The 27,887-nt window shown below is 42.0% G+C and overlaps 1 protein-coding gene across 1 annotated transcript; it reads right to left on the bottom strand.

Annotated features, from left to right (window-relative positions):
• Positions 1 to 107: 107 nt before the first annotated feature.
• itga10 (integrin, alpha 10) lies at positions 108 to 27,772 on the bottom strand. Its single transcript, XM_077527074.1, has 30 exons — positions 27,641 to 27,772; positions 26,713 to 26,842; positions 22,456 to 22,567; positions 22,252 to 22,361; positions 22,090 to 22,178; positions 18,952 to 19,066; positions 18,753 to 18,880; positions 16,784 to 16,932; positions 11,213 to 11,363; positions 9,751 to 9,916; positions 8,951 to 9,021; positions 8,728 to 8,872; positions 7,956 to 8,104; positions 7,730 to 7,873; positions 7,223 to 7,429; positions 7,017 to 7,147; positions 6,767 to 6,933; positions 6,359 to 6,501; positions 6,162 to 6,272; positions 5,996 to 6,081; positions 5,780 to 5,921; positions 5,545 to 5,637; positions 5,299 to 5,465; positions 5,128 to 5,212; positions 3,946 to 4,059; positions 3,768 to 3,875; positions 3,565 to 3,678; positions 665 to 760; positions 474 to 587; positions 108 to 380 (listed from the first exon to the last, which is right to left on the bottom strand). Exons 1-30 carry the CDS (start codon positions 27,770 to 27,772, stop codon positions 330 to 332), a joined length of 3,720 nt encoding a protein of 1,239 aa, XP_077383200.1. The 3' UTR covers positions 108 to 329.
• Positions 27,773 to 27,887: the final 115 nt, after the last annotated feature.

Below are 27,887 nucleotides of genomic sequence, written 5' to 3' on the forward strand. Positions count from 1 at the left end.
GAATTTCAAACCAGATTTGTACCCTTTCATAAAGTTTCCTGAGAATATCTCCCATCCTGGCACTTTTGTGCTTGGTGGATGTAAAATGGACACAAAAAGTATTTATTTTACATCAGTTTTAATTTATTGAAAACAAAACAAAAAAACAACACTTTTGGAAAGCAGTGATTGTTTGAAATGTGAAACCGAGACCGTGTCTGTTTTATTAAATAGAAGAAATGTGATATGATACACTTCCAACTGTAAAAAACAAAACAAAAACAAAGGACTATTTACACAAGCGCTCCCAACCCTGATTAGCCGAGAGCTTTCCCTGCAAAGTGTTGCTTTCAGTCCTCTTGGTTCTCATCTTCTCTGTGCTTGCGGGCGAAGAAGCCGAGCTGTGTTGTGGAAAAAATGACAGCAAATAAACGTTCTGATCACTACGCTGACACGAATTTACTCAAGGAAACGTCACGACTGCACACGCGTACCTTCCATAAAATGAAGATGATGAGCGCCAGTAGCAGCAAGCCACCGATGATGCTGCCAATGAGAATCCACAGTGAGATGGGGATGGCTCGTCCCTTCAGCACCTCCAGTACAGTCTTTGAGGCAAGAGGACATTTTGAGAAAATCAGTTTGTCAGCATTCTGATGATGGTGTGCGACGAGCCAAATGTTACCTCTCGCCACGCGGTTCCTGTCGCCAGAGTGATGAGGTTGGTCTCGTGAGGTGCGATCCGATACATGCCGACTATCCTCGCTGACTTATATTTGGCCTGCAGACGAAAAGGACGCAAAAAAGCATGACTGCAAATGATTGTGCAAGTGTACAATTTTAGAATACATAATAGTGAAAAAGAAAAACCCAGCTGAAAAATGATGCAATATGCATGCCAGGCCAGTAGATGGCAATGTCACTTCAAGAAAAAATGCAAGTACATCTCACCTTCAAAAAACTTTTTACCATACAAAAGAGATTCTGTAGGATTGCTACTTATAGTAATTCTGTAGCTCGTTCCACGCCTCTCTTTAAAAAAAATTTCTAACCAGTTTTTAACATAAATGAATATAGACTCTGTACTCTTATATACACAATTCTTATTCATCCTAAACAGATACCTTTCTTTTTTAGATTTTTTTTTTTTTTCAGTTTAATAAAGACATTCATAATCTCAATACAATGCAAATCAGTTACATCATCCATTGTGCCGTACATGGCTCTGTCAGTTTTCAATAAGATATAGGGGTGACCAGATATGGAATAAGTATATCCTAATATCCACTCAACTTCATTAAATAACTCCAAAATCAAACTCAAAATATGTTTACTAAGCAAAAGTCACTAAACCATTATGTGCATTGCCCTAATAAAGTTGTTGTAATATATTGTAGCTTATTTTCTTTGAATTTTTAGTTGTTTTTTTTCAATGTTCTTAGCGTATTAAGTGTATTTTATACGTGCTGTTTTTTATGTGCTTCTGTTGTTGAATATGTATACTGAATACGAAGACTATGTATGAGGTGAGATCCTTTTATAAACCCGATATGGGTTTACTTGATCTCTCCTGCACACTTTAATGTCACAATTGTTTTTATATTGTCTTTTTGTCTATGTGCGAATTAAGCAAATAAAATAAAATCAAGTGGCTGAGTCTCGACCACTGGTTTTGTGGCGACTCAAATTCGGCAAATTTGCATGGAAGCTTTCACAGCCAAAAACAAAAACAAAACATCAATTTCCGGGTTATAAGCAACATGCAATGTTTGTAAACGTTCACGATGCTTTTATTTTGAAGGATTCAGGCAAAGTGTCGTCAATCGACAGGAACTGTCGCAAGCAATTTACCGCCAGAAGTAGCGCCATTTTCGAAGTGTACGGAAGACGACAAGACGTGTGCGAGCGCCACAGTAAAAACTGAGAAAACTGAGTTTAGAAGTATTTCAGTGAACAGTTCTTGAGCACCTGTTTGAGAAGGGAACGAGGTTCGTATTAGAGAAATGCTTCAGTGTTCAACGAACGTTGCTATATTTCACGGTGTTTGTGTGATTTGTTCATGTTGCTTAGTAAAACTGCCGTTTTCATTCACGTGTGCTCGCACCTTGGTAAATATTTAGCAACGCTATAGCTCAATATTTTTTATTGTTTACTGTGAATGCGAATTTCCTCCATGTTTTTTTTATGTTAATTTGAAAGATGCAAGGTTAAAAATGCAATGTCAATTTTACTCAAGAGATTGTCATGTCTCGGAAACTTAATTTAAGGTAATTCATTTATGGTATATGGCTTAAATAAGGTAAAAGGATGGACAAAACATACAGTTTAAGTTACTAATGACATTTTCTGTTTTTTTTTGTATTGTAGCTCTTACGGTGTGTTTACACAAGGACAGTTAATTGAAAGTTGTGAACCATCAGCTAAATACTGTGCAACATATTGGACGAGGAGCCTCAGAATGCGATACAAGCTCGCACAGTCCACATTGCAAGGAGTCCTTTTGCTCCATCCCCCAGTGTGCTAGGGTGAGTAGCCAACTGTCATTTTTTTTTTCATTTTTTTTTTTTACAATGGTCAGGTCCGAGAATTATCAGTCAATCATCATCTTGCGTTAGTGTCGAGAAAAGTGATAATGCAATAATAGAGAGAGTGAAAAACAAGGTCTACTTTATCCTTGCACTATAGCAAAAGATTAGAAATAATACATAAGTGCAAAGGCATATGATTTTCTAATAAGCACTTGGTCAAGAAGCAATTGTTCGACTGAACAAAACTGTCTAAAAGATCTTAAATCTGACATCCATTATTTACCTATATTTGATTTTCAACTTGTCCCGTCATGAATTGCCACTGTGAGTCACTTAATTTGTTTGGCACACTTTTCATACCAGGTACCTTTCCTGGCACAACCACTGACTGACTTTATTTATATTAAACCTGGGCTTGCTTGGCCATCTTTGCATGCGAAGGATCCTTAAAAACGTGTTTTCGTTTCACACAGTAAACATACAACCTTGAAAAAAAACCAAGCCAGCCGTTGGTGATGTCATTCTGTAAAAAAAAAAAAAAAAAAAAAAAAGGCAAACTGCTTGGTGGAGTTTTTGTTGTTACCACAGCGTTTATTTGGGTTGTCAAATTCAGTTACGGGTTTTTCCTGTCTTTGTTGGTCACCAACAACCCACGTGTTCTGCTATTAATGTTGTGTTTACTCATGCATGTGGACAAGCTACATTTTGCTTTTTTTTATGCGTTTTTCTTGTGTTTATTAGTGTAATTGTTTTGCACGTGGAGAAATGTTTTCAAAAATTTGCTTCATCAGTCTTCTAAACCAACATTTATTGAGCCAAGGCACATATTTTACATTAGAGAATCATCACTGCACAGCACCTATTAAAAAATGTTGCAAAATGTATACAGTGCATACTGAAACAGTGATGATCTTGTCTCAATTTATTCACAAAAGATGTAGTCACTGTCAACAGTCAGGACCACTTATGTGCAATCGGATCACGCTGCCCTGGGTTCCTAAGCTGCTGTGTCTAGAAGTATAATTGAATGAATTTTTTTAGTTAAACAGCTGCTCACCTTTCGGAAAAAGTCATCATGGACTCTGCGGCTAAGGCGAATGACTTCAGCTTGTCCCTTCAGGAGCTGCTGGACTTGACATGTAATCTCTATGCACCATGACCTGCTGCAGTTCTTTAGTAAGATCCCAACACAAAAAGCAGTTTTGAGGATGGCTTGCCCAACCGACGAGCTCGGTGGCCGCTATGCCGCAAGGGCCTCACCAGGATGTCGTTCTCCAGCATGTCTTCGGGGTGGAGGGGGCGCACGTCTCTCTGCCGGGCCTTCAGCTGGTCCAGGTCACTCATGATGCTGCAATTGACGGCCGTCGCCTGGGAGACGACTTGAGTGTGTCAAACAGAAAGGGGACAAGGAGGGCGGCCGAATTTGGGGACAACTTACGTTTTGCGAGGAGATGTCTGTGACTGTCATGAAGACTCGGTCCTCGGCAGCCGCTGAGGGCAGAAGCAGCCTCAACTCCAGATTACTTACAGGGTAGCAACCCAGGTTCTGGAGCTACAAAGACAAAAACAAACAGGTTGCCTCTACTTAACAAAGTCAGGACTCTTTTTTTTATTGGTAGTACTTGCAACTAGGGCAAGGAAACAAATCCATTCATTCGGATAAGTCGATCAAAAAATAGGCAGACAGGAGAATAAATGCTTGTCCCGAAGCTGCACCGGCACCATGTTACGCATCTTCACAGACAATTACAGCAGATGTGTAATTGCTCCCAGTGAAGTGCAGCCACATGAATGTTTCACAGTCTATTAGCACTTGCTATTGGTGGAATGTTGATACCTCAGTTACAGAGTGAAATAAGTCAGTCAGCTTTTCTGTGGTTTGGGATGCGTGTGGGGCTTGTAATTTTGATCTAGTATAAAGGGTCTTGAATGCAAATTCATGGACTACTCGATTATTTGTTTGGATAATTGATTTAAAAGACTCAATACTGACAGCCCTACTTGGAATCTCCTGATACCGCCTCCTTAAAAAGGAACGCATGACTGAAAAACTAACCAGCTATTCTGTGAAATGGTTAATTTAAACTCTTCCCTGAAAAAATTGCCAATTTATGTTGAGCAATTGTGATTTTATAGCACTTTTTATGAATATTTATGCGTTAAGTACTGTATTGGGCATTTTGGACAGTCACGTGATCATCGTGACGTATCGCGTGCGTAAAATACACATTGAATGACATGGAATGAATGACAAAAAGAGACGAAGAATTATCACATCCCATGGCGGACATCAAAAGTTGAATTGTGCCTTACAAAAAAGAAGCACTTCTTAAAAAGCAGTACAGCCATGGAGAACACGCTAAAAATTTGTTTCCAACCGAACGACGGATAAAACTGGCACATCCAGCTGCTGGCGAGTCGAACTGGACGGTTAACATCCGGGTGACTTGTATGCTGCTAGGCTAAGCTACATGTCGTGTGCTAAGCACGCTGTAGCCCACATTAGGAGCGGCCTCCCCACCCCCACACGGAACGCCATGAAACTGGACGTGTTGAGGATTTCTACCAGAGAAGGCTTTCCAGGTCCTACCCCTTCACCTCTGAGGTTCCGCGAGTGTACCTTAAAGTGCGTGTAGAACTCTGGTCCAATGGCTTCTGACATCGTCCGCGTGGGGTGCACTTCATATCGGTTTAAATTAGAGTCGCTGCATGGGGAGAAAAATACATGTGAAGACCCAATGACAGGACTTCAAGAAGAGGCCAGAAACCGAGTAACGGTGCATCCTTTTACCTGCTGACGAACAGGTCGGGCTCATACTGGACAAAACTCTGCAGCTGAACACTGTTGTCCCCTAAAGTGTCCGCTCGCTCCACACTATCGCTGGCTACATTCAACTTCATTTGGACCCGACTGTGCAGGGTGGCACAGCTGAACTCAAACTCCAGCATGAAGTTCACCTTATGGTCATAACGAAGACAAGAGAGGAGTTACACGTGGGCTGAGGGTGGCGGGTGATGTGGTAATTTCCGCCAGTACCTTCGACTGGGAGCGAAAGACCGGATAGCTGACGTTACATGAGTGGCTGTTGGAGCCCAGGCCTGTACACTCCATCTTGAAGTTGCCGTCCTCCTGCAAACAGTCATGTTCAACAGTGCAGGAAAGCAACCTAATTTTGCTCGAATAGATGCAGAATAACCTCGACTATGACTGCTACATAAGTATTTTTGTGTAAAATTCTTGAATTGTTACAAGCTGTGATGCTGGGTCGTACCCGAATGCTGAGGCTGGAAAAGTGCAGGTTGCGTGAATAGTGCAGCGTCAGGCTTGTGTTGTAGGCGTTTTCCAGTCTGTTCTCCAGTTGGACTTCCACTGACATACGCCTACGAGGACTGCGAATCACATACGGTTTATTTCTGTGGGGGAAACGGGAGAAATTTCAATCTTTGGAACTAGACCGAAAGAATCGTCATGTTTTGAGCAAACTTACCTAGTCCCAGAGATGTCCATTTGGGCCTGTAGCACTAAATCGGTGGTGCACACATCGTCCTCCCCGCAGTCTTTAAAGAAGGGGATCTGCTCAGAGACACATGGAAAGAACATTATGTTTTGCCTGAGGGAAAACAGGAACTGCGAGTCCACCGTTCTTCACTCACATATTTTTTGATGGATGTGGGCCAGCCCTCGTCCAACACAGGACCACTCTCGGTGTCGTTGATCTTGAAGCGCAGCGAGAAGCTGATCGGGCGGATGTAGTCTGCCGTGTCCTATCAAAGGCAAACGGATTAGGATCGGGATGAAAAGGAGAAGGCGTGTTGTTCGCAGCTTGTGCACGCTGGCCTGAAATGCTTACATAGACGTGGAAGGGCAGTTTGTAGCACAGAGTCTGTCCTGTCTGAGCTCGCACTGCCAGCTGGGTCAACCTGTGGGAGCTGTCGTCAAACAGTGCACGGGCTGACAATTTTCGGTCGTCCAGCATTGCTGCTACCCACAAGTCTGCGGAAGAGATTCATCAATCAGTGCCAGTCCTGGAACTTTTCTGACACACCTGGTATGACCAGAGGTGGCATTTGACGTTTCAAGGTTACCAACAGAGCATGGCATGAAAATAAAAGTTATGTTGCCACTGTTGGAATAAAATCGAGGACCCTCTGGAGTACTGAACAAGCTCTGGCACCAGCTCGGCGTAAAAGGGCCAATGGAATACAGGGATGGCGAAGAGATTTAAAAAAAATGAATCAGTCAATCAAAGTTGACATACCAAAGTCATTGCTGCGCTGCCCAGGGGAGCGCGACACAGCTGTGAAACAGGCGGTGGCGTCGAGGCAGGCGGATTCTCGGCCGCCGCGCTGGCACGTCTTTTGGATGACGTTGATGGAGTGCGGCTGGAAGGACAGACTGACGTTGATCTGCACGATGCTTCGAGATCTGCAAAACAGAAGGACTCCAGTAGGATCGAATAAACAACAATTATTGTTTTGCTTGGGTTGTCCCCGGTTCGTTAGGCTCACCTGAGCAGCACAGCACTGCCGTGGGATCCCACCGCCAAGTCGATCAGTCCATCTCCATCCAGGTCCAACCTGGCGCTAACACTGCGGCCAAAATACTGCAAGGACGGGGACACTGACATTCCAGGAATACGCTGCAAAAAAGAATCACTACCATTGGATTCTGGCGTAGCTTTGTGAGGTCATAGGTGATGAAGACTGGAGAGTACCTGCTTGTAATTGTGGATGATGTAAATATTTTGGCCATGGTACACGTATACAGCTCCGCGGTGGTCATCTTCCAACGGGGCGCCCACCAGCAGGTCAGTGAATCCATCTTGGTTGAGATCCGGTGTGACAGCCATCGCGTAGCCAAACCTGGCGTCTTGGGACTTTTCGTCTGATTTCAACGTACCGTTTGAGACGAACACCTCCTCCTGAGAGAGGGAGAGAGAGAGGGGCAAAGATCGTGGAATACTCACCCAGGGTAATTGCTAGCTTCCTTGAAGACTCAGTGTCTTTTGCCTTAATTGCTTGCTGGCTGTGATTTCATATCAGAAGTCTCTGTACCTCCCATTTATATTTTTAGGCCACAGGTATATTTATTATTTGTAATTTGGCTTAAAGACTCACCCAATGTCTGCTGGGAAAGGCTCCAGCTCATCTGCAACTCTAATAAGGATCATCGCTATAGAAAACTGAGGGATGGGTGGATGATCATGCATGTGGATTCTTACCCCACTGAGAGTGTAGATGTAGACTCTCCCAGCTTCCTTGTTCCCGGAGCCAAGGTACATGGGTGCCGCAACCAGGAGAACATCCGTGATTCCGTCCTGGTCGACATCCATACCGCACAGCTCGCTGCCGTAGTAAGATCCAATCTAGGGAGACGGACACGCTCTTTCAGTTTGCTGACATCTGGGTGTGTGAGTGCTGTTGTCACTTTGAAGCCGGATGGTGCACCTGTTCTCCATTGAGGGCCTGCGCAATGTTGACTTGGCCCTCGTCGCTGAGCTCAAACAGGATAACTTTGCCTTTGTGTCTGAAGCGCGGCGCACCGGCCACATACAGTCGCCTCCAGTCACCGACGAGCACAGATGACACTGTGTAGCCTGCACCAAAACACATCTGTTTAAAACTCGTGCATTTCAACTCACTTTCCATTTCTTCTGTCAACTCTTGACTGGAAAGATGAGAATAATGATCTCAGCGTGGATGTGAGAGATCCTGATCTTGATCCGCGACACCATGTAAGACCTGCAGTTTTAGCTGATTTCATGCTGGTATTGATGACCGCGTTCTGAAATGGGACTCATTTCTTGCTTTTGATGACAACCCCCCCTACCCCATAAGGGTAGCATCCAACAATGCATATTGTTTAGGTCCTAAACAAAATGCATGATTAGGGCATAGCACTATATGGGGACCGACAAGCCAATAAAACATACTAAAGCAGAGTTGGGGCAATGCTGGTCCTTGAGGGTACGGAGTCCTGCCGGTTTTAGATATTTCCCTTCTCCAACTCACCTGATTCTAATGATCAGGATTCACGATCGTTATCAGGCTTCTGCAGATCTTGCCGATGAGCTGTTCATTTGAATCGGGCATGTTTCAGAAGGGAAATGTCAAAAACCTGCAGGACTCTAGACCCTCAAGGACCGGGTTTGCCCACCCATGCCCTTAAGCAATTCCTCCTCGTGTCATATGTCATCATCATTATAGAACTGAAATGTACCGAGATAAGCAGCGTGATTTTTCAGCTCCAGAGGAAACTCGCTCTCGAAGGCCTCCCTGGTTGGCACGATCCTCCCGTTGGTGCCCTCCTTCAGCACGCCACCGTCCCAGTCGTAAGCGCCCACCATCCCAAACAGAATCCCGTCCTGGAAGCAGGCAGCAAGAGGAAGTGATGAAGACGCGCCCGAGGGGTGTGTGTGCGTGAGGAAATAACGTGGACTCACATCCAGCATGTGTGTGGAGAAGCCGATCTGCGACATCTCCATGTGGAAGGAGCTCTGGTTGCCCAGTGTGCCTGAGTGTTGATGAAGAGCACAGAGGAAGAGTATGGTCAGCGCTCGTCGCCCTCTTGTTACTTGACATGTCCTCCCTTCCTTCCTTCCTTCTTCCCTCCCCTTAAGCACTCTGCCTCAAACTGCACGTGTGCCACAAAAGCTTCATACGTTTCCAAAGCTCGTTGTTTTCTTACCACATTTTTGTTGGCGTCCCTTTTAATCTGGTTTCCTCTCCTGACATTAAAACTTTGCTCCGGCCAGTCATTTATTCACAGGATACACGTTTGTAGACTCACCGCTGTGCTTCTCATTTCGGATTTCCAGTCTTCTGAAGTCATTCTATACTCCTGTATCCTCCTTTCTTATGATCTGATGTTGGTGTCAGTCAATATCATATTCAGTGTAGTTCAGGGGTAAGAAACCTTAACTCATTCACTCCTGGCCATTTTCACAAAAACAATCCCCTTCGCTCCAGGTTTTTTTTTGTTTTTGTTTTTCCCCTACTGGTTTTTGACTGATTTGGCAAGGCCCACAGAATAATTCTTTTCTATTGCTATAAAAAGATGGAACCTACCAAAAGAAAGATTAAAGTCTCTTCTTTCATCAGGAAAAAAAAAGTATATTTCTATATGTTTCCGTTTTGCAGCAATTAGGAACAGAATATAGCTGCGTTCCATCATTCTTCACAAACCTCCCAATAGTGGCCTAACAACATTGTTGGCTCGACTCATCCAATCACACGCACGCACCTTCGAGTGAAAAGATGCGGTCTCCCAGCGCGTCCACGATGTCGTTTAGCGCCGCCTCATCGGTCACGTTAAAGAAGTACTTGTCGTCTGGGTCGCTGGCGATGTACTTGATTTCGTTGATGAAGGTGTCGGGGTCCTGCTGCCTTCGGTGGTAGTGGCCCAAGACCTGCAAGAGTGTTTGGTGCCAAGTCGGTACATTTCTCCTACTGCACTTACAACTCAGCAAGTTGTTGTAATACAAGTCTTTTTTTTTTTTTCATAGAGGATAAAGAATATATGGCGGTGAGTATTGTTTTATTTCTTGTGTAGTTGTGTACAAATATTTGTTGCTTCGAGAACCGCGACAATCGATGCTAACTGTTATCATTGGGGCGCACCGATCGATTTATCGACCCCGATTTCCTTAATTTTGGAAGATCGGTAATCGGCCGACTCCTTAAAAATAAACCGATCTTTTCCACCAATCTCATCTCCCTCAGAGGTCTGAAAAAGTCAGCCACTGTCCTCATCTGCTGAGATGACGAATAGGATTTTAATTTTTATTTTAGAGAACAACTTCATGTGCAGTTAAAACAACCCATCTGTATTATTTCGCTGATATTGTTCAATGTTTTCCTATAAAACAAGATTGGAACGCTGAAAGTACATGCTGCTTGTAATGGAAAAAAATCGGTATCGGCAAAAATCGGGATCGGCAAGTCAGACTTTTTGAAAGATCGGTGATCGGCCGGAAAATTGTGATCGGTGCACACCTAGTTATGTATTTTGCATAGTTAGTTAGGATTAAGCAATTCTATTTATTTTATGTTTATGTTTCATGTAAACCTTAAATAGGACTGGCAATTCTCGCATTAATTCTTGTTTTTAACATTTTAACAAGTGATTTTTAAATCTTTTTTTTTATTTTATTTTTTTTATGCCAACATGGAATTAAATGTATTCTTTTTTTCCCCTTGTCATGTTACATTTGTACGCTCATTTTGTTGCTAGGCAGACTTCGTGCAAATATTTGTGTTCCAAAGCTCAATGTAAAAAATTCCTTGTCGGGCGGAGCTACGGAAAACAAGCTTATTTGACCCCTGCTGGGTTATTTTGGTGCGACCAAAGTGTTCATTTAGCAGTTTGAAGGCGCAATTTGGGGGTCGTGTGATTACTTGAGGGTGCGTGGCGCCAAACCTGTGAGGAATGTTAAGTATGTGTCATCCCTCACTAGATAGTGGTTCACTTTTCATGGCTTCACTTTTTTATTATACAGTAATACCCTGAGATACAAATGCTTTGACTTACAAGTTTTCCCATATACAAGTCATCACTTCACCATTTTTTGTCTTTTGCGATTAGGTGAAGGTCCACAATGCAGTGAAACACGACTGTCATTCCTGCTTTTGCCAATGGAAAACTTTGACTAGCGAGTGCAGCCAAGTGGGGAGAGTGCGGCACAAAAAGTGGCTGAGGTACTCACGGCGATGGCGTATCTGGTGATGTTCCTGGTCTCGCACTCCAGCAGCGCGTCGGGCAGCTCCTCGCCATCGTGCGACTCGCCGTCCGTCACCACGATCATCACCTTGGTGGCGCCTTCCCTCGCACCGCGCTCGGCACTGAACGCCTCGGTGCTGCGTACGCACAAGAACCCAAGGTTTTTGGAGGATGCGATCAAACGTCACCCGTTTGCGTCAAGTCACTGGCCAATTTTTGATGCTCCGTCTCGTGCACGTTGGCCACTTGGGGGCACTACAAGCCAGACTGACGCAAATATGAAGGCTCGGCTCTTCTGAGCTCCGCACAGAGGATAAAGAATATATGACGGTGAGTAGGTCTGCATGATATTGGAAAATCATGCGATAGGCGATATATTGCGATATTTAACATATACCTAAAGCAATGACATTTTTATTATCTAATGAAAGAGTTAATTTTTTTTTCATGCGGCAAAATAATCAAACTCAATGTATGCTTAATTCATTGTAATTACTACTCGATAATGTTCAACTATTTTTTTTCAGCGAGTGAATTCTATCAGCCAGTTCCTCTTCTCTCTCCTCACGAGCTTTGAACTGCGTGTCTTTTCTCCTTTTTTGTCATGTTTAATAAATGTCAGACAGGTAAACCTGACAGTCTGCTCAGATTCAGATAAAAGCATAAAATTCCATATCATACTTATTGCACGTCTTTACGATATGCTGATTGCATAGGCCAATATCGCGATATCAATGTTTTTTCGATATATTGTGCGGCCCTAATGGTGTGTATTGTTATATTGTGTCTACTAAAGGCCTAAATGTGATTGATTTACATACACAAAATGTGTTTTTGTTTGTTTTTTGTTTAGCTTGACAAGAGGCCTCGGAAGTCAAGGCAAAAAATCAGCCAAGTGATGCCTCATATCTCGAAAAACTCATAAGTGTTCCCCCGTTCATATCAAACCACAGATGTAACATTAGTGTGACAGTTTTCATCAGATTTTATTTCACAAGTTCCCCATCCTCTCAAAAGGATCATGGAACATGGAAATCGAGCGGACCCCATTGAAAGGAATGGCGTGGATCCCGAGTGGACCGCACATTAGTCATACTTGACACAAATAACGGAGCCGCCGTTTGACTCCAAAGTGGTCAATGTGTGTGCATGTGTCGGGGCATCTGTGCATTCCGACGCAATGGTGGCATGATGAAGCGGAAGGGACCAGAAGCCGCACCCTGTTTGTCTGCATGAAACCTGCACTCGGTGGGACCTGCTTCATGCTTGGTAAGCCACACATGCACACACACACACACACACACTGCAGTGTGGAGCGGGAAGCATCGTCACTCAAGTCATTTTCAGGCCTCACTCCAGCAACCCCTGGGCTAAATTTAACATTGTGGTCGCCAGTGGCGAAGTGCAAAAGTTAAAAAACACGCATTTTCTTCCCCCCGGCGAGCAAATTACATAGGGTGTGGATGCGAGGAGGCGGCGGAAGACCAACAGACAGACCGATGAGCCACTTACAGCGCAACTGGGAGAAAAAATTAACACCAAACTGAGGATGTCAAATAAAAACATGTTAATTAGTTTTTGGGGGTTTTTTTGTAGGTCAAAAATAGTAAGGTCAGCTGGAACTGACCCCCTGCCTTGGACTGGTTTCGCCAGCCAAACACCCACAATCTCAGAACTGCGAGGCAGCCATGCAAAGCACTACGCCCACCATTCTGCCTTGTATAGAAACATGATGGACTGGTTTCCTGAGTGAAAAGTGCAAAAGTCGTCCTCGTGTGAACTAAACGGTAAACAATAAGCAAAAGGGGAAAATGTGATGAAAACCAAAATGATACGAGATGAGCTCATTTGCAGGCCGCCAAGCATTTACAAGTCGTTTTTATGGAGTCGCACTTGTGTGCTGGTGACACATGGCCGTGCGGTCTGCGTGGCCAAACCAGCGCATCAAAGTCTGACAAAAAAAAAAAAAAAATTGAGTGACTGATCCAATCGGAGGCTTCTGTCTGACGTTTGTGCTTGGCTTTGTCATCTTCCATCTCCACACAAACTTTTCTTCCCTACTTTGTCTACTACTGGAAAATTATACTACTATAGTGCGGCTATATTAGCAACAATAACAAAAGAAAATGAAGCAAAAAAAAACAAAACTAAAGGTTCATGACAACTTGTAAAGTGTTCCCTGTTTTCCTGACTGGCATAAATCCAGTCAAACAAAAACAAAATTTCGCTACAGCAAGTACTATGTGTTCAGGTTATGTACATCCTTAGGCATGGCGCACGACGTCTCTCCGCATGGAGGCAGGTTAGACCCAATGTTGGTAATTTCCGCAGACGAGTGCAGGCTGGTTGTTTGGGAGAGGGGAGGCTTCGCCGCTGTGGGGGTGGTCAGACCAGATATAAATTATCTTTCTCTTTGCCTGTCAATAAATCTCAAAATATATAGTTTTTATTTTACTATTATTTTTTTTTAACTCATTCACCCCCAGCCTTTTACACAGAACCAATCCCCTTCACTTTGTTTTACTGGATTTTGACTGATTTTTGCAAGGCCCACAGAATATTGTGTTCTATTGCTATAAAAAACATGGAACCTACCAAAAGAAAGTTTAAAGTCTCTTCTTTCATCAGGAAAAAAGTAAATTTCTATCGGGTCCCGTTTTGTAGCAATTAACATTAGAATATAGCTAGGTTTCATCATTATTCACAAATCTAGAATTGTGAATAATTGAGCTTTTTTTTTCCAACATGGTTGATTTCCTTTACACTGCTGCTACCTGCTGGCCGTTTGTGTAATAACTACCATTTCTTCAACTGTTCTTTGTAGTTGAGAGGCTGCATCAAAGCCTTCTGTATGCTCTAGTATAAAAAAATATATATATATAAACGTATAAATACGTCTTTGGGACACAATGCATTTAAAATAGACCGTATTTATAGTTTTGTTTTTTGTTTTGTTTTTGCCGTACGTGGGAAGTGTTCTTAAGTTGAATACTACATCCTCCTTGAAAGAGTTATTCCACACCATCTCCTGACAGAGCGACTTGTCACACAGATGACATTGCAAATCCGTGTGGGAAAGAAATGACAGAAGCTGTTTGAAAGGCAGCAAATGTCTGTCACATCAATTACGGCAGTGTTTTCCAGCCGTTATTGAGCCAAGGTACATATTTTTATATGAGAAAAAAAAATCCCAAGGCATGCCACCAAGCTGATATATGTTGTATGCGGCGCTGCCTTGAAATACGTTGAATTTGTTGCACGTAAGTTCCGTGAACAAGAAGTCTGATGCCCTGCAGTTTTGAGATTTGAGGTGAAAAGAGGTCAATGCACTCGATGAGAAGACGCGGGCGTGTCTGTTTTGACAGCCGCGGGCGTGCAGCGGGTCTGACCGGGGGCGCCGCCTCACCTGCGGCCACGCTGAGCCAGCAGCCAGCCGCTGGTGTTTGCTTGCTCCCGTGCCAACCCGCCCGCCCGCCTCTCAGCAGCTGCGCAATTCTTCTCTCAGCCATGGGAGGGTCCCTTTGCTCACCCACGAGTGACCCCCCCCCCCCCTCCAAAAAAAAGTGCAGAGAGACAATTTTGAACACGTGTCAGCATTTGGCGTCTATTGTTGCCTTCATTTGCCACTCGCGACCTCTGACCTGCAAATGTAATTGCGATGGAGCACAAAACAGGAAGTCTCAAATTAGTGTGTGTGTGCGGGTGACTGCAGCCGGTCTTTAGTAACGCAGGAATTTTGATTTTGAATGGAGGGTGGGGAAAAAAAAGGCTTACTTTAAAGACTTTGTGGTTTGTTGAGCCTATAGTGAGTAGCGAGCTGTTACTTAGCAGCCCATCTGGCCCCGCCCCCTTTTTGGCATCTTTCTTACCGAGCACGTTGACGGATCTGGAGCAAATTAAAGAGGCCAGCGTGTTGCACATATATTGTCTGTGACATATTTCATGACACTGAGGCTTTCCCTACGGCTCAACTTACACTTTAACCCTATGTTGGCAACTCGTGGATTTCGTTTCAAGTCGAAGAAAATGAAATTATGATAATACGTAACATAAAGCATTTTTACTATCGTGTCATTATTCTGTCGTCGAGGTTTTGTTTCCCGGGATTCATTCATAACCACATTTGTGCGCATTTTGTATAGTTTTTATAATCATTGTATTGTCATTTTTATTATAGTTTTCAAATAATGTTAATGTATATTATAAATACTAAATTTTATAATCCTCACCCTAAAAAATTAGACACATCTTACCTATATATTCAACAGTGGATATTATTTTAATCTTGTACACTAAGTTTCGTAGAAATTCACAAGGAAACCTTAAACTGATTTACTATTACATATGGTGCAACTTGACACGCTAAGAAGTAAAAAAAATTACATTCTTAATTGCTTACAGTACAGCAAAATAATGTTTTGTCATTTCTTTAAATCATTTCTGTTAATTTGTAACATTTCCAAGTTACATTTGTATTTCTTTTGCATTTCATACTGTAATTCAAAAATTTGCTCCCAAAAACGTATAAATACGTTCTATTTTAAATGTTTTGTGTCCCAAAGATGTATTTATACGTGTTTGTTTGTTTTTCTTAATCCTAGAGCATACAGAAGGCTTTGATGCAGCCTCTACTGCAGAGAACAGTTGGAGCAATTGTAGTTATTACAAAAATGGCCAACAGGTGTCAACAGAGTATATGAGATCAACCAGGGCCATGTTGCAACGAGCTCTTTTCCACACCGTTTTCACCAGGAATGTGATGAAACTTGGCTATATTCTAATGCTAATATCTACAAATTTGAAAAAGATAGAAATATCCTTTTTTTCCCTGATGAAAGAAGAGATTCTAATCTTTCTTTTGGTAGGTTCCACATTTTTATAGCAATAGAAAAGAATATTCTGTGGGCCTTGCAAAATCAGTCAAAATCCAGTAAATCAGCTGGGAGTGAAGGGGGTTGCTACAGTCAAAATGGCTGCCAGTCTATGAGTTTAGAATGTAATTTTTTTTTACTACTTAATCTATTAAGTTTTACCATGCGTAAAAACTAAAGCATTTTAAGGCTCCTCGTGAATTTCTAGTAAACGACTAATTCGGGTTTAGAGTGATTTGTCTTCATTTATTGGTTGGCAAAAATAAATAAAATATGCCATTTGTTCTTCTTTCTACTCGTGAGGTGTAAAGGGTCCGCTTTGAACATGCACTTGAGTGACCAAATATGGTTCCTCGCCCAATATGAAAAACAAGTCTGGGTTTGCCTTCATGGCAGAAATATTCCCCTTGACCGTAGTCGTCGTCATCTTCCAGGAAAAACTCCGAAAGTGCGCGGCTGGCCTCGGACTTGCTGTTACACGTCTGCTAATAACATCGATTACTCAACATGCTTGTTTTGCCATTACGGGGACGACTGCGTGGTTCTTAATTGGAGGAAATTATGTGAAGGATGAAACATCCTTCAAAGACCCAGTTTACCAACATACACGTTAAACGAAGACCAAAAACATTTGAGGACTGTTAGCAAAGATCCAAAAGTGTCGTTGTGGTAAACGAGAGGCCTACCAGGCCATGTTGATGGCGTAAGCCGTGCGCGTCTCTCGTCCTTCCTGGCGGCTGATGTTCTTGGCGGCCTCCACCACGTCCTGTGTGGTCTGGTAGTCTTTCAGCGACCATTCGTGGACCGCCACCTCGCCGTACTGCAGGATTCCCACCTACGTGCGCACACACATATGCATGTGCAAACTTAGTATCTTTGCACTGGCTCTTGTAATTCCAAACCTTGAAAGTGCGAATAGATCGATTATCGGCGCCGATATTCAGCAGTTTGACGAATATTGGCATCTGCCTTTATTTAAAAATCTGAAGGCCAATATGAGATCAAAGATTTCAAACTGTTCACTTCAGAGAAGCATTTTTTCTCATTTGAGCTGACTTCACAAGTGATTCTGCTGACCTATGCACCGTTTGTTTTTGTTTGAAACTAAAACTGATATAGTAAGTAAAACTTTAACATTTCTGTTATTTTGAAATTTTGGAAAATGTTATAAACGAGAAAACTACGTTGTTAGAATTTTTAAAGGCAAAGTGTGTGCATCCTGTATTTAAAAAGTGCATTTTCCTGAGTGAAAACGGAAGACCGTGCCTTTAAATGTATATCAACTGACCTTAAAAAAAATCACGACTAATGGTGCCCCTGAGATACGAGGGACTCCACTTGTGTAGACGTAATCAAAAAAGAAGCTCTGAACTGTTTGCCACTCACAAAAAAATGTTACACAAAGAGAAACGTGTCCATTTTAAAACAACTTCATAGCTTTCAATCTGCTCGCTCAATGCTAAAGCTAAATAGCATCTATCTTGTGGTGCTTTAACAAACAAGCAGTCCATTCATACAGTATGAAAGATGATTTGAGATGGTCGAAAGTTGTATCTCAAAGCACCACCGTAATTGTAATAACAAAATGTACGCTAGTAGTTTAAAAAAAAAAAAAAAAAAAACGAAAGAAAACCACAACCGCCCACCCATCTAAAGCAAACAGTAAGTTGTTGGAATTTTGGACTTCAATAGGAAACCAGAGGAATTTCCTTTTCACCCCACATTGCCTGTTTCTCTTACACCCCCTCCACCTCTCCCCAAACTCCCTCCATTCCTCCCCCCCGTGCGTCACGTTGGCCTCCAAATGCCCCCTCCATGTCACAGCAGCAATCCACATTGACCAAATTACTTCTCTGTACGCGCGCATAATTTGCCTCAATTGGCTTGTCTCACAGTTTCCTCTTTATTGCCCAGGTTTCAAATAATAGTTCAGCAGAACCTTCAAAGTCCAACCAACCTCAAGCGCTACACGCAGAACTGTCCAGCTTGCCGTACATCATACAATATGGACCTCAATTTACCTTTCCCCAAGAAAATCAATGAAAATACCATTAATCCATCCCCACCAGAGTATCGTTTAAGTATCTTGAGGCTAGCTCGAGTCTTTTTTTTTTTTTCTTTTTTTTTTATTTTTTTTTTATGCAGTATCATACAGAAGGTTTTGATGCAGCCTCTGAACTGAAGAGAATGCTTGAAGCAATGGTAGTTATTACAAAAACTGCCAGCAGGTGGCAGCAGAGTATAAGAGATCAACCAGGGCCAAAAAAACAAAAAGCTCTTTTCCCCAGTGTTCAAAATCAGTCAAAAACGGCTGCAAGTGAATGAGTTAACATGTACCTTAAGAAATTGGATTTGAAATTAGAATTATATATTTTTTTTCATGTGACAAAATAAGCAAACACAGTGCATTCTCAGTTAATTAATTGTAATGACCTCTCGAGAATGTTCAACGATTGGTTAGTTATTTTAGTTAGTGTCTTCCTGGTCAAATTCAGATAAAAGCATCAAATTCCACATGAAACTTATTGCATGTTTTTACGATATGCAATAGATCGCAATATTTTTTTCGATATATTGTGCAGCCCTAGCCAATTTTTTGATGACATTTTCGCGCTTTGCGTGTTGTGAAGAGAGTTGCGTTTTGCGTCTTTTTACCTGCATTTGGTCTGGGCTGATGTGGAACTTGCTGAGGATGTTGCTGAGGAAGCTCTGCACCTCGAACCAAGGGTAGATGCTGTTGGAGCCGTCCAGCACGATCACAATGTCCATGTACGTTGTGCACCCTGCAAAAAAGCGAACGCATTTGGATGCGTTTGGTCTCAGCTGCGTCCTTTTTGAATGTGTGCGTGATTACGTTGCGCCGTCGGAGCGATGATCTCTCTGGGCCGGAGGTCGTCGCTGACCGAGGCGCAGATGCCGGTGCTGAACATGGACGTGCCGCATTCCTGAGACCACAGAGGTGCGCACGCCTGACAAAAGAACAAAAAAGCTCTCATCTCTCAACTTTATATGAATGATAAGGGATTTGAAGCAAACAAAATAACCACATAAACAATGTATTTTCTCTCTCACGTAAAAAATTACCATTCAAGGACGGCAAAAACCTGCTGAACAAGAAACCAACATTTTTTCAGAAATAGCAAAGTCACCGTAATCAAGATTTTATTTATTGAGGAATCTTTGTCCTTCATATCCTTCCAAATCCACATAAAAAACAAAAAAAACAAAACAGTCCTTCCATGGCAACAATAAACTACAGTCTTTTTTTTTTTTTTTTTTTTTTTTTTCCCCCCAATCTGTTTTTTATATTTTGGATTTTTGCAGTAATTCTTTTCCAGAATAATTTCCCTAATTTTTTTTTTTTTTGGGGAATTAATGTATAGCGCTCCCTCATTTTCCACCGCGGTTAGGATAAAATAAATAAATAAATAAATACCTGCAATAAATGAAATCCACGAAGTAGTTAACTTTAGGTTTTAAATTTATTATAAATGTTTTAAGGCTTTAGAACCCATCGCTACACAGTTTATACACTTTTCTCATTGAGTCATTTACATTTGCTCACATTTCTCTCTTGTTTAAATGTTCAAAACATAAATTTTATGAATTTTTTTTAAACAAATAAAAATGTTGACATTTTTTTGTGTGGCATTGCAAAAGGAAATAAATAAAATTACATAAATATTTAATCCAATTTAATCAATATTAATGTTCCTCAGAAAACGTGTGCTTCAAAAAGTTGAAGATATAACCCACAATTTTCATAGAAACGTATGCAAGACTGAGTCAGTTGCTGGACAGCCTCTTATGAGGCACTCCCCCTAGTGGCCCGCCAAGTAATTACTCAATAAGTCATAAAGAATGGAGCCATTATAGTGGCTGTATATTAGCTACAAATATCGCCAACTTGTGTAGGTGTATCGATAATCAAGATTTATTGCGTTATCGATATATCGTCACACTCCTACTATAGACTGAATGTCTATCAGCATTTTTCAAAGAATTACTTATTTTAACTCTTTCACTGCCACACGTTATCCCCCCCCCAAAAAACCCTGACAGCGCCAGTCGATTTTGAGCATTTTAACTCAACGTTCAAGGCAAAAATATTGTGTGTTTTTACTACATATATAATATGGGTGCCAAATGAAAGATCGCATTCCACTCTTTCATTGCAAAATAAAGTATGTTTTTACCTTATTCTGTTTTTTTAGTAATCACCATTTGAAAATAGGTCATTTGAGTGACATTGAACGAAAATTGAGAAAATAAGAAGAAACGAGCTTTTTGTGAAAAGATATATTTTGTTCACAACAGTGACTTTGACACTTGCACTGCCCATTGAGGGGAAAAAAACAACAACATAGTAAATGTCAATTAACCTTATGGCGGCATTCATTAGGATTTTAGCATACGTCATTAAACGTTTTTGGCAGTCAAAGAGTTGAAAACAATTATTTTTTTTGTCATTGATTTTCTCTTTGAAGATGAATCAAGGGACCACTAAGTGGTTGCAGGGCGCCACCCGCCTCTCCCCGATGTAGCAAGTTGGTATAGCGCGGCTTCGGCCTGGAGAATCTCTGCACAAAGCTACCCGGGTGATTGTTCGCTTGCAATCAGAAGGATCGAGTGTTGCGCACATATGGCGTTTCGCTAAAAAAGTGACTAAATAAGGGCAGGCAAGTGAGCAAAAACAGTAAAGAGAGGGAGTCAGTCATGGAAAAATCACAATAGTGCGGTTGTGGGGGGACAGAACGTGGAGGCGGAGATAGAGGGGAGGACTATTGTTGTTGTCATCTTGGCAGCGCCGGAACAACCAGAGCAAGTCGGGCAATTTGGATCTAATTGAGCTGAGAGGAGGAAGGACGAGTCACACAGACAAAAGTCCAAACTGGGGGTGAAGAGAAAGAAACATCCTGTCTTGCGTTTGGCCCTGTTATTACAGAAAGTGGATCAGTTGACGATGGAAAGGCGAGTGTAAAAGACGGAGAAAATCAACAGAGAGAGGTGCGTTGGCTTTTCGCAGGTCTTTCATTAACAAAAAGGCCGGAGACACATTCCGAGCCCGTTTTTAGACCTGACCGCCGGCCCCAAAGAAAAACACACACACGGCCGTTGGAGTGGGACTGCGCCAGGCCAGTTTTTTTTTTTTCATGGGCTATAAATGAGCGCGCTCCGACAGCGGCGCAGTGAGAAGTTGGCGGACGCATGAAGACACAAAAACACCACACGCTGATTCAAACCCAGCGAGAGTCGTTGACACGCAAAATTACACGCCCGCGTGCGTTCAGAGTCGGACGTCTGGGAAGCGGGTTTTAAAATCAAGATCCTCAATCGGTTGATTTTGGTTGAAATCTGCAATACGTGCCATCAGATTTTCAATCTAGATTTCAAACACAAAATTTTACGACCATCATATGTTCAATAGACACTTTTCCACTTCGCAAACCGTTACTTTTGGATCACCAGGCCGTAGTAGTCAAGACGACATCCAACACCAGATAATAGTGTTGTCGTCATGACCACACCAACCGAGACCAAGACATTCTTCAGACTGAGAGACTCTTTAGTTTTTCCTCTGGTCTCCTGACATCTCCCTAATTTGTTGGAATTTAGAGGTTTCTGGGGTTGGTGTAAGATTCTGGTTTTGTAAACATATGGGTGGCTTGGTGTTTTAGATTTCACTTTGATTCATCTCTCTTTCCTTTGACCTTTCCTCTGGTCACCTGAACTTCTGAACTTTACGACTCTGGCGAGATTCTGAAGTATCTGGTTAAGTTAAAGGGTAATTTATTTTTATTTGGTTTTAGGTGAACTAATGAGTACAAATTCATGCACACGCGCTAATAATAATAATAATAATAATAATAATAATAATAATGAGAGCAATGATGAATAATAATGTTTGTTGGGTTTATTAGATTAGAAGACAAATGTATTTTTGTCTATATCGCATATTTGCATTATTTCCAAAATAGGAGGAAAGACATACCAAAAGGCCATCGGGTGAGTCCGGCGTGAGAGTCATTCCCAGGTGAGAGTTTTTCAGGTTTTTGGATATGTTGTGGAAGGCCGCCTCGCCTGCGATGAACGCAAGCAACAAACAGTTCAGACCGAAAACGTTCTCCTTCACGTGAAAGATGTCGGCGCTCACCTAAATTCAACTTGCTGCAGTTGGCGTTGCTCTCCTCTGCCACGCTGCATTTGTACACGTCCCCTTTCCGGTTGTTGGGCCGCCCGTCCCAAGGCGCGCCCACCAGCATTCTGCGTGGAACACACGGTGACAATCGGGAATGTCAGTTGACGGCAATTCAAAAAAAAAAAAAAAGCACCACGCCCCGCTCGACAACATGCTCACGATTTCTCTCCCGCCGTTTCATGCTGCAGCACGGAGAAGCCGAAGAGGGCGTCGTCCGGTCCACTGAATATCCGCGGGTGCGTCACGTCGATGTTGAAGCACTGACACAAGCCTGGGGAAGCAAACGCAAAGCCATAAGCCGACAATCAAGCACAGCGTTGACCAGGGGTAGGTAGGTAGAAATGCGTTATTTCACCTGATACGATAAATTGCAAGTCAATAGTGATAATTTCGTCAACACAGTTTTTTCACCGGACTAAAACTAGACTAAACTAAAACCCTCATTATTAAATAACTGGGACTAAATCCGTATGCATTTTCGTCGACTAATGAAGACGAGACTGAAAATGTACTTCACTTCATAAAAACTGAACTAAAATCTGGATATATTAGTTCATGAACAAAAATGAGACGAAAATGATATGATTTTGTCAAATCTTGTCTCTGCTAATCTGTCACTGTGACGCACCCCTTTCAAATCTGCAGCGAGTGCAACATGCACAAACTGTTATGTGCTGAGGTTGGATCCCAAAAAGCGCAGACACAAGTAAGATTTTAACTATTTATTCATATCGAGAGGCGTGAAACAAACTTGACTATACGAGGAACGAGACTTACACAGAGGAACAGAGGTAATAATCCGACAAAAAAAAAACACACTTCTCAGACATCTTATATAGACAGCGAATCGATCCGATTGATTGTGGCTAGACGTGGGTAACAGGACTAACATGGATTCCTGACATCACATAGGTTCTGACGTCACATAGCGCATTACTAGTTGAAACTAGATGCTGTTACATCAGGTCAAAACAGACATACGGTCATGACCCAAGCACATGGGACAAACAGGAAGTGGATTCACGGTGAAAGGTTAATAAAAAAATATAAATAAATAAATAAATAAAAAAGAAGTAAATTATACTTGTAACGTAACATTAATCCAACAGCTATAACGTTCCAACAATATTAATCCAACCGCTAAAAAAAAAAAAAAAAAAAAAAAAAAAAAGTAGAACTAATGGTGGCTAACTTGCTAGCTTGTAACCATAGTAGCCACAATACTGTCTATGTGTGTCAAGTTGTTTTTAACAAAAAGATGAGAGAATTTTTTTTGTGAAATAATTTTAAACATTTCCGATCTAAAACTATCTGCTGACAAAATATATATACAGGTGTGAAATGATTGTCCTAACTACAACTAGACTAAAACGTCCGACGTTTTTTTACAATTGGTTTCTTGGACGAAAATAAAGACTAAAATGTCAGATTTATAGTCGACTAAAAATGGACTAAATGAAAATGGGACGAGGTTGACGAACTATGTAAAAAAAACTAACAAGCGTGATTGAAACTGAACTAAAACTGAGACTGCATTTAAAAATGGCTGATAAAATTAACACATCAAGTCAAAACATTTCTTGGCAATTTCCATTGGAAAATAAATTGTAAGAGAAATAACACATGAGAGAGAGAGAGAGAACTGTTTTCTTTACCTGCACTTTTCTTTTTTTTTCTTTTTTTTAAATACATACACCACAAGTGACTGGAGGCTTTATATGTGTCCAAACGAAACAAAAAACATGTCATGTTTGTAGAAAAGGGAATATGTGTCCTCCCCTACAGCTTCCGAAATGCTTTGCTGCCTTTAAGTTTTGGTGCGAAATTGTGCACTTAGATGCTCTGAATGCACAACTAGAGTGTAGTACAGTATATTATTACTTTTTTTTATTTATTTATTTATTATTATTATTTTTTTTGTCTCTGGGGTGCGGGCTGGCAACGAGGAAGAGAGTGAAAAGGATGGGTAAATAGTCGCAGCCTATGAAGGGGGGGGGGGGCGTTGAGTCTGGTGACTGGTGAGGAAGGAAAGAGCAAGGGTGTGTGTTGCTTGCAAAAGCCGCCGAGGAGTATACAGTGAGCGCCCTGTTGGGAAGAGAGCACAAGTCTGCCCTTCATTCATTCACGCCGAGTGCGGCAACATGCTTGTCAGTCATGAAAACGCCACGAAAACATGTGCCTGAATTCTTCATTCCAAGAAACAGGCGTGTGGAGTTTTTTTTCCGTCACATCCCTGATATATAATGGCCTGTAAGGGTGATTTGGAGTTACAGTTGATTGACAATGAGACAACATAAGATACTGTGGATACTCAGTGGGCTGATTATGTGTGGGCTCCTGCCTGCCGATTAGCGCCCGAAATATAGGACGGCCCACCGGGAATTGTCCCGCCCCCTCCTCGAAACGGGATACGTCGCTCCCGCTCCGTCTGTCCGCGTGCGTCTTTCTCGTAGCCGCTCATTGGACTTTAATCACCCGCCGGGCCGTTTTCCTTCCGTGTTCTTGGGCCCCGTTTTTTTTTTTTTTTTTTTTTTGACGACGGCGTGGAGTACAATCCAGCGTTTTGACGAAAGCCCGGCACCGCTTCCAAGTTGCGCTGGCTCGCACCGGGGCCAAACCTCAAGTGACTTGGACGATGTCGCCGCCATCCTTCTGATTCCACACAGATGTTCCAGCAGTCGGAACACCAGCACGCAATCTTCCCTTTATGGGTCTTTTGGTTTATATTTTGAGCAGGTTATTCTCTCTGCACTCTTCTTGTGGTTGCGTCCACACCCAACGATCCACAATGGGATTCCTTCTTGTGTCCTTGATCCTCCTCTTCCAAACTATAAATGGCCTCTTCTTCTTTTTTTTTTTTTTGTCCGTCTCCCCACTCAAGACCACAAGACCCCCCGCCCCCCCCACCCCCAACATGGTTTAATTTGAGTTTATATATGACACTGCACCACAAGCCCGGTCTGACCACCCATCGCCATGACGACTGGCTGCAAACATTTATCAAGTCAAAGCGCGATCCAGATTCTTTGCAACCGCATGGCGCTCGTGTGTATGCGTGTAATTGAATCTGCGTGCGTGTGCGTGAGTACATGAAGCTTGACATGAATGCGTTTGGAAGCATCCGAGCGCGGCCAATCAAAAATCCAACGCTTTGGAGTGCGTCCAATATTTAGTGGAAAAAAAAGTGGACAAAAAAACGTAACCGTCTCAAACCGTAATCTATGTCACCGGAGCAAAAATAAATAAATAAAAAAATCGGGGGGGCTGGCAATTTTGGCTGAGGGTGGCATACACGTTGTATGTGTAACAGGATCAAGTCATATGCTGCATTCGAGGATGGTCGGAAGTCGGATATTTATATCATACTATTTATTTACAGGGTGTTCCAAAATGTTTGACCCCATTTCACAGGCCAATAATTTTGACAATTTTCGTTGGAATGACCTCAAATTTTCACAGCTTGCGTAGAAACATTTCAAGTTTTTGCACGTAACGTTTGGCATTTCTATCTTTTCGGGTGAAGAAATGACGTTCACTTCAAGAGAAAAGGCATTTTGCGTGTTAGAGTATGCTCAGACTCAGTCACCAAAGACAGTGCGGCGTGCCTTCTTCACAAATTTTGCAAAGAAGGCACCAACTACAAAACAAATTAGGACTTGGCACCAAAAATTTCAAGAAAAGGGCCGTTTTTGGCACGAGCTCGAATACCGACTCGACGTGTGAAAAGTCACAGGCGGCGCTCATATTGAACATTTATGAAAATCTGTCATAGAACCAACAAATATTTATACTTTTCTTTGTAAATTTAACCAATAAAACTTAACACCTTCAACATAATGTGTATTTAGTTTCATTAAGATCCATCAAGTAGTTTGAGATATGGCTATTTAGAATGTGGTCACCCATTTTGGAACACCCTGTATGTTGGCAAAAACTTTAAGTTGGAGTGCAGCACTAGATGATCCTTTTTTTTTTTTTGTACAAAACAAGAAAATGTTTAAATGGAATTATATATATATATATATATATATATATATATATATATATATTAATTTAAGACATAATTCTTTGAGACGCAAATTATACAAGTTCCTTTTGGATGAAACAAAATGTATTAAATTAGTTATTTTAAAATCTAAAAAAAAAAAAAAGGTGCAAATGTATAAATTTAAACAAATGAAAAATTTTGTATCAATTTTTTTTATGATTATGCTGATTTCGTAATTGCGGAGTGTGATAATTAAAATTGTAATTGAATTTTGATGAATTGCACAGCCCTTCTCCGAGGGTCTTTACAAGTTCTCACGCTGGCCTCTTTCCCGTCCGTCTCTTGATGTCTTTTTAATCGAAGCCCCGGTGAGGTTTCCGATTTCCTTTTTATTCACACACAAACGTGCATTTCCCGTCTGAACGCACCTTGTCTCTTCATTATCTTGATCATTTCATTCTCATCTGTCACCCTCTCGGGGGGCGAATGGGGGTGGAAAAAGGAGGAGGAGGAGGATGAAAAGGGGGCGGGGTCATGCATGGGAATGAAAGTCGTCGGCTGCATTCAAACAAGCGGAATTTGTGAATGGACGGAGGACGTCTCTCGTGCCTGCTGTTGAACACATTAATAACGTGACACGCATACTTGCTCACCTACATGCTGCTGGATGACACACACGCATGCAAGAACGCTTAAAAGGTTGGGAAAACACAATCTGTCAAAAGAGTTGTCACTGAGCGTCAAGTGTAGGAGTTGCTCTCGTCAGAAACGGAATCCTGGGGGCGATTTTTGGTTGACACATTGAAATTAGCCTGATTGTCCTTGACGAATACGGTTCAACGTTGCCCGTGAGTGCACCCGAACAACCCCCCCCACCCGCTTCATTCATTCCAAACCCGAACATTAAAAAAATCATATACATGAAGTATACTATACTGAAAATTTTACAAAAACTACTACTAACCTAACTTTTTGAAGTTGGCGTAACTTTGTATGATTTTATGAGTGATTTGTGCTAATAAGTTTTGATTAAATTGAACTATTCTCATTTTTGGGTAAGAATGTCCTCACACGGGTCGCAGGAATGCTGGAGCCTATCCCAGCTGTCTTTGTTTTGTTTTTGTTTTTTTTAATGGATCTTTCATCGGCCATATGATTTTTTCAAAATGGCCGATGCCGAAATTTGTCAAAATGCTGAATATCGGCGCCGACAATTGGCCCAGCCGATAATCGGTCTATCCCTAATAGTTACATCCTTAGTGCGCATGCACGCCTTGTGCAACAGAATTTCCTCTTTTTTTTTTCTTTTTTTTTTAATTTAATTTATTTTTCTTCATTAAATGCAAGCTTTACTACCTGGCGCTTATCAGCTTGCATGGCTTTTTGGAGACAACAATGGTTTGTTTCATTGCCGTCCCGCTTGAGGTGGCGACGCGGGCGGGCGGTCCAACGAGGCGCGTGTGGCTGCTTGAAAGCCAAAAGCGTCATGTTCGTGTGTCAACTCAAATTGCGCTGAAAGGCGAGCTGAAGCCAAAATGGCAAAATTGAGCATATCGTCCTTCGTTCATCAGCTGCTGCTGAATTGTTGTAAATCTACAAAGTG

Source organism: Festucalex cinctus, chromosome 7 (genome assembly GCF_051991245.1).
Source record: "Festucalex cinctus isolate MCC-2025b chromosome 7, RoL_Fcin_1.0, whole genome shotgun sequence".
Classification (NCBI taxonomy): Eukaryota; Metazoa; Chordata; class Actinopteri; order Syngnathiformes; family Syngnathidae; genus Festucalex; species Festucalex cinctus.